Genomic DNA, 12,623 nt, shown 5'->3' with positions numbered 1-12,623 from the left:
TAAGGTGTCACAGTGGTTAGCTAAATATCAACAAATACATGGTACAGTTTGTCTGTTTACTCCAGGTATGTGTACCCAAATGGAGAGTGAGCAAACACCTAAACCACCCAACACACACAATGATTCGCACGGAGCAGACCAAAGAAACAGGCGGACAAATTCATTCTGATGGAAATCGCCCTTGACTTTCACTAATCTGTCAAACGCCTCACCCTCCTCAGGCATTACCCGAGCCGCGATACTCTTCCCTTTCCGTCTTCTGTTGTGAGAGCCTGAGCTGGAAACAGGGGGGTGGGGGGGGGGGCTGCAGTTGTTTTCTTTGCAAAAACACCTGTCTAAACAGCAGCAAAGCCAAGGGCAAGACTCGCCTGTCAGCGTCGGTGACAGCTCTTGACAAAAATTCAGCAGAGACGACTCCTAAGACGTCCACTCAAGCGAAACAATGCACGTGTGCTGGAATGACCCCAGCTGGGCCGCCTCATTCACCATTAAGTCCCAGCGTTGCTCGTAGCAGCCCTGCAGCAGACAGACAGACGGTGACATTTAACAACACCTGGGTATGAGGATAAAATGAAAATGTTCCCGTAAAGATACCGCCTTCGTTTTGTTTGTCTCCACGCTTTTGAATGCACTTAATCCTTCTGGATACATTAGCGGGTTTCAGTGACATTGACTCGGCCAAAAAAAAAAAAAAAGGCTAAACCCAAAACCAGAACCCTCTTATAGTTGTGTGACAGCAACAAAGGGATGGACTACTTAGGTGATTAATTAATACAGCTTACAACCATTTATAAAGCCGTTTGTATCATCTGTCCAGAGTGGATTTAGGGGCCGTTTCAGTGAAGATTTACTGAACAAAGACCAGGTGGCTCATTAGCTACCAGAGACTTAGGTTAGCCTCTATGGAGGGGGATCTCTGGGGTGGTCAAGTTTCAGTCCTTATGCTTAAATTTCAACACATGGATGCTTAATCTGTAATGCCCTCATCAGCTATAGTCCGGTTCCCATCATCTGCTGCTCACATGAGCACCTCCGGGGCCTGTTCCTGTTGGTTTACATTATCATCACCGAGTGAAAAATTGCAATGACACCAAGGCCCAAACGCGGCAATAAGCTAACAAAGGCTGAGTAATGAGAAACTCTGCACAGTGCGCACATTCATAGTTCGAGTTCGTATTCTGGTAAAACTACACCGCTCAAACTAACATCATTTGCTAATTCAGGATACATGCATGGCTTAGCGAATTAAATTCTGATTCCCGGGGACCGACGTGACATTTAGCCTAAGTTCTCACTTTGGTCTGTGGGACAGATGTGCAGTTAATACAAAGTATACAAAGGAAAACAGCAAATTATCATGGTTGGGAAGGGTTTCTGCTTAAAAAATGAACTACTGAGTAATTTTCTCTCAGCTCTAATGCAATTATGTAGTGCAAAAGTATGATGTCAAGCCAGAAGGGCCAGTTTCCTTTAAGATATAAATGATAACATGAATGTAATCAGAGCCCATATGAGTGGCAGATTAAAGGATTTGATTAAGTAATTGAATGATTAATTTATTTCGGTTTAAGTTGCCCATTGCCCTACATTTTACCTGCTTTCCCCGGTTACAGGAGTTGTCCACTGCTGACTGAACCTGAAACAGGATCAAACAGCTTCCTGCTGCAAAATGATGTGTAGGCTAGGTGTGTAATGTCTCCTGACGTTTTTTTTTTGTAAACTTCAGTTCTTTCGGTAGCGTAAAGATGTAAGACTACATGATAATTTCACCTTCTAACCACTTTCACCTTCTAAACACAAACATTGTGAAAGACTTTCACAGACCTGCTGACTCTGTTAAACAATATCACACAAAATTATGTATTCAAAGATGCAAAGATACAAATCATTGTTTTCCATGTAGCATTTTTATTTTGAAACACAGAACTGTGTTGCTGTATATACCATCAACTAAACATTCACTTTAAACTGTACATTCATAATTTTTTTTAAGCGTACATCTTGCTTGCATCATCAGAATTTACAGGACCTGTAGTGATGATTTCTGATCAATGAAAGGAGCTTTGAAATGAAGCAGAGGTTGCTTTTATTGTACAAACACATATTTTACACATATGGCATATAAATCGGTAGGTAGACACCAGAGTGATCCCATCATACCAACATATACTATCACATGGAAACTTTATTGACACAACAGGTTGAACATACAATACGTATCTCAGTCGTCTCTATTCGTACACAAACTGTAAATAAATCGAGCTAAAAGAATGTGGACAAGATGAAGATCCTATGAAACATAATTATGCATCATAGCCATTCTTCAATGCAAATTTCTGTTCTATAACGGACAGTTGAATAAGGCTACGTAGAGATCTAATAAAATGTTACACATCTCAGCTCAGCTGGTGTTCAGTTCAACACTCACTCAGTCGTATTCATCTAGCTTTATCAACACTTTATCAACTTTATCATCTGAACTGCTCTCCATCAGGACCGACCCAGCAAACGTAATGAAACATCTAGACAACGGAGAAAACTACTGATGAAATTGGTGGTGATGCAAATGATTTGGATACAATCTGAAGAATAGAGAATAGAAAATGTAAATCTTGATTGTTTTTGTTTGTTTTTAAGACTGTAAAACTTTAATATTTCTATGTAAAATAAGAGTACACAGTTCACCTCACAGCACTGCTAGTGCAAGCCCCTAATTGGCGAATCAAAAACAGAGATTCATTTTGGTCCACTACAGCATTTTAACGCCAACTTCCCATTTCTGTTCAACTGAGAGAGCACCGCAGACATAAAAGAAGAAACTCTCACTACAGTAAGTCATGAGAGAACATTTGGTTTTAACTCCCTGTCGACGTCCCATTATTTCTTATCGTGAATCCATTCTGCAGTCGTAGGGACAGAGACAGATTCAACAGGTGTCCATGATGTTATCTTTAGAAATATACTGCAGCAAATCTAATCATGACACAAGTGTCCCTAATAGCAGAGGAGGGCGGATATAAAAATATTTTCAAATACTAGAGTTGCTGATTATAGTTGTATATCTCCTTTAGACAATCAGATTCATATAACATGTAGTCTTTTTTATAGATATTAAAAATGATTCGTAGAAATAAAAGGATAGCTGCGTGTAAACTTGAAAGAAAAATTGAGGTCCCACATCCTTTTTTGGTAAACCACTCTAGAAAACTTCTCTGCTACTGTAAATGTCTGAACAAGAGGCCAAGGCCGCGAAAACAGCACAGTCTGTTCTTCATCTCACCCGAACAACGAGCACACACAGGAAATACAGAAAACACACTCTCAGCACTTTTCATTCAGTCGCCCTCTCAAAAATCCTGAAGTAAGGAATACTGACCGAAGACAATTTTACATTTTAGTTGTGTGTGTGTGTGCGTATGTGTGTTTATGTGTGTGTGCGTGGGTGGTGGGAAAGGTGGTGGTGGTGGGGGGGTCACTGCACCACACACATGGAGCTGCGGGGGGGGTTGACTGTCCTGGTCACGGAGTCCTGGCTGTAGTTCACGATGTCTGCCTTCACCACACGCTGAGAAGATGCAAACACACAGACAGAATTAAGAAAAAACCTCCACAACGATATAAATAAAGAGTCAAATCATCACAGTGACAATGAGGCTCAAGGTACAGACAGGGAACAAAACCACAGAGATGCAGGTAGAAACTAGAGAAGCACTGAGAGCTGAGCACAGAGAGGCTTCACTTCCCAGCATCTCTAATGTGAAATAATAAATCAGTTGTTGTATGAATCTGTACAAAATATTAGATGTTAAAATCCGGCCTATTTGTGCAGTAGTCCTAATGCTAAGATAACGTCTCCCGCCTATAGAGTGCCGAAGCGGAAGCAGGAAGTAACAGCCCCATGGGTCCTCAATTCGAAAAAAGGCTCCATAGAAATGAACGGGAGTCCAAGATTTATTTCGTGATCTGTTTGAATTGTGCCATGACAAAAAAATATGTCCTCTACCTGTTTAAAACATCACGTTTCATGCCGAGAAATCAGCAGTTTATCGTAAAACGCATAGACTGTAAAAAGAATGGACGTAGCGTCCGTGACGTCACCCATTGGTTTGGGGGAGTCTGTTTTGTGCCGCTACTACGGGGGTTTGAACCGCGCCATGTTGGATTCTACTTGCCATATTTGGAGCGGTGCGGCCGTTGGCCGGCCGAGAGCCCGCCCACTGGCCTCGTAGCAGCGGTCGCCGGACCTGTCACTCAACGGTTCTGCTCCCTAATTGGCCAGAACTTTAAACCTAATAATAGTAAAACGGTAGAGTTTAAAAAAAATTCACCCCCCTCAGAGTGTGTGCGGGGGTAGAAACTATCGATTGAGACCAAAAAAATAAAATGTACCAGGCTGTAAATATGTTTTTTAAGCTGTAAAATCGGCTATTTTAACATGGGGCTTAATTGGAGTTGCTCCCTTCTGGAGCCAGCCCCCAGCGACAGCCGGGGGGATTGCAGCTTTTTGAACGCGGAAGTGAGCTTCATTTCTCAGACCGTCAACTGCCCCCTTGGTAAAACGGCAACAGAAGAATGTATTTTGTGTGACGACGCTCTGCGGACTACAGATCTGGTGTTCCACAAAAAATACGTCACCAACTGACATGGGAAAGGGCGGCATTTGGTGTGTGACGTCACCTACGCGACTTGTAGTCTTTCTGGTTACGGATTCTTCAGAATTTTTTACAATAGTTTTACAACGAACTGCTGATTTCTCTGCGTGAAACGTGATGTTTTAAACAGGTAGAGGTCATATTTTTTTGTCATGGCACAATTCAAACGGATCACGAAATAAATCTTGGAGTGGACTCCCGTTCATTTCTATGGAGCCTTTTTTCGAATTGAGGGCCCATGGGGCCGTTACTTCTTGCTTCCGCTTCGGCACTCTATAGCTTGATATTTAAAGGGGAACTATGCAAGTCTGGTTGGTTTTCCGCTGTTTTGCTAACCCTCCTCCTGCCATGTGCATTTGTTTTCAACGAAGCCGGCGAGAAATTAATCAATGGAGTGGTACATAATGTTATATAATATCATATCATGTTTTATAATGCTATATCAATGTATATATTTGTGTAGTCTTATCTGTCATAAACAAGAGATTATGGGTTACTGGGCGCATTTGTGTCATGGTGCCAAAGAGAGCTGGGACACCAGGTCGAGGGCAACACTAGGTGGAAGGCAAAGAACCTCCATTCGGTTACAAGTCATTTATTTAACCATCACAATAACTCCAAAGCTGTTTAATTAAGGTAAAAATGTAGCATAGTTAAGCAAAAAATCTTGCATAGTTCCTCTTTAACTGATAGCTATGAGAGCCGCTAGATCTTCTCATCTAACTTTTCTGGCAGTAGTGCGTGTTTCACATGCTAAATGTGTCTAAATCTTTAACAGTGAGAATCCGGCAATGATTTAAGACACTGGTCAAAATGTTTGTGTAGCCCTGACCCAGACGGAGGTCAAACTGAAGTCAGGTCTGTTTCCATCATGAAGGGTTTTTCTCACTACATCAATCTCAACTGACTCACCAAAAGAGCACATAGTTTGGATTCATAGGACAGTTTAGCAAAATACAACAACCTCTCTGATAACACCATACAGTATATTGTTGTATATATTGTCTAATCTGAACCACAGGCACTAAATACATCCACTACCACGACTCCACTACTGTTTCTACAAAGCTACTGTTTCTAGCAGATATATGACAGATGGGCTGAAATATATCTGTGTTAACTGTACAAACATACTTCCAGCTACTGAACAGAACATATTTTGCTTTGCTGGGTGTTTTCTTGTCTAATTGGGCCTTCGTCCTGTGGGTAGTCCACCAGCTCAGCCTTCACGATCCTCTGAGCAGGTTCAACATGTCAGAGCAGTCAGGGTGATGGAGGTAAGCAAAGAGACAAAAAAAAGAAAGAAAGAAAAGAAAGAAAGAGGATAAAGGACCAAGGTAGGAGAGGTAGATGAGAGACCAAAGACAGAAAGGAATAGGAAAGGATGAGGAGATGGTTGTGGGGTTAGAGAAATGAACAAGACATGTACTGTAAGAAACAAAAATAAGACAAAAAACATGGAGCAAAACTTTTTGAATCTGTCTACATTTGATGTTTTTATAGATGTATATACATCCTAAAACACACTGTTGGGTCCTTTGTTAAACAACCACAGAAGAGGCCAACAGACGGCTGAATACCAGGCCCTGGTTGGCCGTCTGATTAACGAGCTGCCGAAGCCTGGTGTCGGTGAGTCAGTGAGTGATCCGCGGCCTGTGTATCTGATCCAGCAGACAGAGGACCATGACGGAGAGGGCTGCCAGGCAGATATAATACTGTCAGGGGTCGTGACCCTCATGTTCAGCTCTCTGAACCTGACAACTGATAATGAGACTGCGCTGGCCCCCACAGCGAGACCCAGAGCCACGAAGAGCTCAAAGCCTCCTCTCTGTATCGGTGACGCAAACTCAGTCGGTCCGGTCCTCAACAGTATGAGACTTATATGTGTTGTATTTTTCTGAATTTTTGTGGTGTGCATTTTTTTTTCCAGACTGAAACTAAAACAATAGCTATATTTATCAATAAACTGAATTTTACATTTTAATAATATCCAGTTCCTGATCTTTAAATGTAAAGATTTCCTTTTTTGTTTTCAATCATTTTGAACTGCATATCTTTGGGTTTTGGTTTGTTGTTTGGACAAAACAAAACATTTGTCACCTTTCTTTTTTCTGGTATTCTAATGCTTTTAATGTTTCTGGAAATGTCCCTTTTTGTTGTACAACTAGTGTTGACAAATCTACTGAATAGCGTTGAAAAGAGTCGAGCAAAAAGTAATTTTCCCTCCCAGTGACTGTAGCCCACCATAATGAGGTTGTTACTGAGCTGCATTTTCTATGAAACTCTATGAGAAGTTTATAAATTCACATTTATATACTTAAAACACTTAACATTGTGAGGTTTTGTGTTTTAGTGAACTAGTCTCAGCCCTTTCCCATGAAGAACAAACTCTATCCATCCACTCGTCTGCCTTGATTAGCCTGGATTAAAGCACTTTGCTTTATTGACAGAGCTTTCAAGGGGAGGGGAGGAAGAGGAGAGTAGATGGACGGCTCCATTAGTCGATGGTCATTTCTATTCAGTCAGCAGCGGTGTCGGAGAGAGGAGAGGGGCTTGAGAATTTGTCCAGTCCTTCCCCTACATGCTCTCCCTTCTCCAGAGGTCCTGACCCCTCTGTAGCCCCAAGGCTCATCAACCACTGCCCAGCCAGAGTGGCTCCAACCGGTCATATCAGACGGAGGATTAATGCCTCTGGGGGAGGTGACCTTGTAAATCCTACAGCTGCCACCACCGGGCACCTCGGTCTGGCTGGCAAGCTGAGACCCTGTTTTGTTTTTGGGCCTCGAAACGGTGGGAGATAAACCAAATAAATCAGACGGCCGCTTCTAACCTCCTCACCCCTACAACTGCCTACCTTTAACCTCCGGCTTCACGCGTTAATGTGGTCAATGTGGGCGTATTTACAGATGGGCAGCGTCAGCGGCAGGTAGGACATCATACGAGGCAGACGTAACAAACTCGTGTTTATACAACAAAAGGTCCTTTACAGTGTGTGGCGACCTCCACTGACCTAACGCACTCCCTGTGACCTCCCTTAAGTTCAGCCGTTCAGCCGTTCACGTAAAAAGTTGAGCCCACATACATCACCAGCTACTTTCACTCTTTTGCTAATCAGCTCTAAATTTAGACACACTGGCTGCATAAATCCAGAGCAGAGAAAAAAAACTAAACTAGTTAAAATGTAGCTCAAGATGTTAAATAGAAATGTTGGTGTGATTTGGAACGACCTGCCTGAAGAGATAAGCCGTGTGGACTCACTTTTACAGACTTGCTTTTATGTGATGTCATTCTCTTCTTTCATCATCATCATCTATTTTATCACACAGTTTTACTCAGATGCTCTTACTTTTACTTTACACCTTCTTCTGTTTCTGTTTCAGTCTTTTATCCCATGTTTTCTATTTTTATCATGTATACCCCCCTTTTTAATTATTTTATCTAATCAACTGCATCCTGAATTTTAATTTAAGTCCTCCGGGTCTCAATTTGTTGTTGGGCTCTCTCGTATTGCCTGTGTTGCTGTATTGCTTGGGCGGTCCATCTCTGATGGTTTTATGGCATTTGTGACTTGGCTCTTACGTTGTTTTGTGAAACACTTTGTATACTTGTGTTTTTAAAGGTGCTATAAATAAAGTTATTATTATGATGTGATTTTAGCTCACCTGGGACTGCTCTATTTCCGCTTTGTTTAGCTTTACACCAAGAATTTCAGCAGCCACCCTCTGGAAACAAAGATAAACCTGGAGAAAAAGAAAAGATAATTGATAAGCATTATGAAAGTCACTCATATATATTTTATATTGGATTACTGAACCAGTTGGTACCCACCGAGTCCCCAGTCTTGGCCGACACAAACTGACTAACGAGGCTGTTCTCTTGGCAGAAGCGCTGGTGTTTGTCAGCCTTCACTGTCCTCATGTGCTCCAGGTCGACTGTGGACGAAACACAGCGTGACATGTGAGAAAAAAAGAAGAAAAAAAAAACTTGCAAAAGATAGATGGATAGATTTATATGGTGGTTACACAGCACTCGCTACAGGGTTAACTGTCACATGTCAGAACCTAAACAAAAAAGATAACTGTTTACTCTCGAGTTAAGATGGAGGGAGTCTGCCCAGTGTACGAGGACGACGGCGCACATAAAGACACGTGAAAACAAAGCATAATTCAGTTGTTATGTTGCTTTCAAACGCAGCTGCACCGAGTCCACTGATTGTCGTATCTTTTAATTTATCGAGGGGGGGGCGGGGGGCGTCATCTCAGGGGGTTTGAGAGTGGACATGATCAATTTAGTGGCCCCGAGCTTTCTTTCCCAGCTGGTATTAAAGCTCGATGTGACACATTCCTCGGTGTAAGTCTAGTACAGTTGCACCCCGAAGCCATTGAGCCTCTGTTTGACCCGAAACAGACAAACCAGGCCAGCTGCAGAGAAATACTTAAGAAACAATATGTGGATGACCGAAGTCTTCAGGCTACACTCACCGTGAGAGTGCAGATGGAGAAAACAGTTTGACTTATGAGTGTGCCGGCCTTTAAGGTGGGCACACAGGCCCAAGAACTGGGACTGTCACCTTCGCGCTGATTTAGTGCGAGCACACAATGACAGCGCCTTCCTTTTTACCTATTGTGATCGCGTCTCTGTGCATTCGACTCCTGTGCACTGATACCAGGCGCTTTGCTTCTCTCCTTCCTCGCTATGGGGTCACGCCGGGGTCGGTGAGGAAGGTCACCTGGGGGTCTTGCTGCTGAAAGCAATAGCTTCGCTCTTTATTTCTGGCTTTGTGCAAGAAGGCGGCCACGCCCGCTATCTGGTGCATACATGACTATGTTAGCTGGAGGAGGTCAGGCTACTGTACGGTGTTGCGTTTCTCTCGTCCCCCCGAGTTTTGCTCTTTGTGTGAGGTTTCATTGAAGTTGTCAGGGATTTACCCTGTTCTCATGCCCCTTACTGTGTGTGTGTGTGTGTGTGTGTGTGTGTGTGTGTGTGTGTGTGTGTGTGTGTGTGTGTGTGTGTGTGTGTGTGTGTGTGTGTGTGTGTGTGTGTGTGTGTGTGTGTGTGTGTGTGTGTGTGTGTGTGCAGGAGGAAAAGGCCAGAAGCAGAGAAAGAAAGAGAGACAGATACATAGCAAGGAGGAAATGTAAACACTGCACCAACCCAGAATTCATAATATAAAATATATATAAAATATAAGTTTTGTGACCCGAATATGTTCGCGGTCAATCCACAGAGGTAAAGAAAATACAATTTTAAAAGAACAAAAAGCAAATATTACCGTCACATACATAGGGGACATGTAAACACAAACTGTCCTGGGTAAGGGAAGACACTTTTACAACTACTCAATGTCCAGGCCAGGCTGTCATGTCTCTGCTCGTACATAAACATGGCCGTCTCATGGGCGTCAGCAGGTTATTAATTCCAGTCATTAACAGCCGAGGTACCCAGCATGCTACTAGAGGTAAACACAACTAATCCTTTGGATCCTGCACACTTGGGAAAGGTTATCAATCATGTGTCACAGTCAGATTAGCCAACATTAACATAGTGGCCCAAGAGCTGAGGAAGGTACGTTACTGTAAGTTAAAAAGATGTAACGTCAGTGGGAACAGTGGACCAATCAGGTGCAGCAGAAATCAGAGATAAGCAGGAATAAAATAAAATAAAAACAGACAATCATCTTTAAATTCATTGTTACTGAGCAGGGATTCCAAAACTGTGGTGTGCAAGGTGCCCCTTGAGGGTGCGTAACATGAAAAAAGTAATGGAAGCGCTATTTTACTAATAAATAAATAAATAAATAACTCACAATGTAAATAGTAGAATTCTAGAAAATCATGTGTAAACTTTAATTAAAAACATTTTAATAAATCCTTCTAACAAAAAGATGTACCCAGAATGCACTTGACCTCCTGCCAGCAGCCTAACTAACAGGCAAAAACTGCAAGTAGCTTGTTGTGATGACTACAGTAGCACACAGATATGCAAGAATGCAGAGCTGGCTATGAATTGAATTTTTTTTAATGCCTTTTTTTATGTGTTGGGCATTGGGGTGTGGGAACCACTGTTATAGAGAACACACTCATTTCCTAATCTGAACTTAATGAACCTAAACAATGTTATAGACATGACATTATCAATATCCCAAGAAAACAATCTGTCACCTGCAGCATTGTTTCCATGTGTAAAGTTAATTCTTGACCTTGAAAAAAAAAGCAGTTTCCTATAAACCCTGAAAAAAAGGTCTATTTAGTAATTGTTGTGCAGCTTTTCTTGATCAGCTGATGGGCTTCGGCCAGTTGTTATGCAGCTACAGATGTTCAAACCGTCATTGTGCTAACACTTAAACCTTGAAATGCCAAAACTTTTTTTTTTTTTTTTTTTCATTTAATCTTTGTGACAACTGGACAAACTCTGTCCGCAAATGAAGATAATCTGGTTTGATTAAGACAAATCCTGACTTTGTGGTGCCAGTATTTTGTCAAAATATGTTCCAATAGAAAATGCATCATTATACATGACATGAGTTGTGGATAAAGCACGTGGCTCCTTTTAGTCACTAAATGAGAGCATAGCTGGGCCCACACATTCTTACAGAAGAATTTAGCAGCATGTGGCATCTGTCTGTGTAAACGCAATACAAGACTAATCCCACAGTTTCAGTGTTTTGCTCCATTTTTCTCCCTAATGTACCCATTTCTACTTATCAGGTCAAAACAATCTTCCTCCGATGATCTGGTTTCCCTCTGTTTCTGTCAAACTGTACATCAGCTTAACAACCCCTAGGAAGTGACTGCAAACACGAAATAAACTGTTTGGGCCTCCAAGCGCATGGAGATAGTGGAGGGGGATCATCACTCGTCAAGAGTGATGGCCCTCCCTCGCTCCGGTCACCATCAGTGTTTATTTAAAAGGTCTGCCTGTCACTGCGGTAAATTGCAAGACAACAGTTAGAGATTAATATCTGGCGGATAAATTAGGCTTTTACCGTAAAAAACCCAGTTTGTTATTGTGGTGACCTATTACATAAGTGGGAACACAATCAAATGAGAAGAAAATGTGGATGTTCCTGTCCACAAGTTAGTGTCTGCGGGGATGTCAGCTTAGATCCTTCATGGAAAGAATCCTCTCACTGGCAGACCTGATTATCCTGAAACCAGACAGACTTGGAGAGGTTTTTATGTCACTGAAAAATTGAAATTAGTAAGGAGGTTGGATTTTGGGTTGGATTGATCTGTCTACAGCATGCTGTTAAACCAAAAAGCCCTCGCTTTTTCACTTTCGCTGAAAAGAAGATTATGTATCAACTGTCAGTGACTGAAATTAAATAACCGAGAAACCATTAACGATAAATGAAAATTATCATTAGTGGGCAAAGTGACTTATAGTTGGTGTTATGTGCTGGATATGTTACATGCAACATCATATCCTTATCCACAAGCACTCTGATAGAGACCAGCGTACTGTGGCATGTAAACACCTGATCCAGGTTTCTGAACTGTCCCTGTTGGTGGAGATATCTGAAGCTGAGACGTTGGGGATTCAATGCACAGCTGTCATACAGATGGTAATAAATACAGGATAGTGGGGTTAGATCAAGGGGCTATTTTCTTTTATATTTGGATTTGATTATTTCTGTGTATTTGTGGGCCCAATGTTTTAATAAAGTAGGTTAAAGTGAAGAAATAAAAAAGATACCATGGATGGGCATTTTTTATGTGGTATATAAAGTATTCAGACACAAAATAGGCTCAGGGTTAAATATAGTGTATCTGTAGTATAGAAAGCTTTGTAGGAGAAATGTAAAAAAAAAAATTAAGCAAAATGTTCTTTATAGGGCAATAACTGACTGTAATTTCCGAACCTTAGCAACAATAAGCTACTGGGTTTATAGAGTTGCAAAGTGGGAGGTTTTCAGTTTTCTCAACGCTGCAATCTTTCGCTCTCGCATGTGGTTAAGTGCGTCACATGTGT

The 12,623-nt window shown here is 41.8% G+C and overlaps 1 protein-coding gene across 2 annotated transcripts in view; it reads right to left on the bottom strand.

The window, feature by feature from the left end:
- Positions 1–1,903: 1,903 nt before the first annotated feature.
- The window catches only part of rab28 (RAB28, member RAS oncogene family), a 30,945-nt gene continuing 20,225 nt past the window's right edge, over positions 1,904–12,623 (bottom strand). The window contains exons 5-7 of one of the 2 annotated variants that reach the window (XM_083980344.1): positions 8,481–8,584; positions 8,315–8,392; positions 1,904–3,565 (exon numbers count right to left, since the gene is read on the bottom strand). In XM_083980344.1, coding sequence (XP_083836470.1) covers positions 3,473–3,565; positions 8,315–8,392; positions 8,481–8,584 — 275 coding nt within the window. In that variant the 3' untranslated portion in view covers positions 1,904–3,472. Of the gene's footprint in view, positions 3,566–5,618; positions 5,889–8,314; positions 8,393–8,480; positions 8,585–12,623 lie in introns of those variants that run through there. The other variant, XM_083980345.1, reaches the window with a different exon arrangement.

This window comes from Trachurus trachurus (genome assembly GCF_905171665.1).
Source record: "Trachurus trachurus genome assembly, chromosome: 10".
NCBI lineage: Eukaryota > Metazoa > Chordata > Actinopteri > Carangiformes > Carangidae > Trachurus > Trachurus trachurus.
Note: the sequence above shows the minus strand (reverse complement) of the source record. Positions and strands in the feature narration are given on the sequence as shown.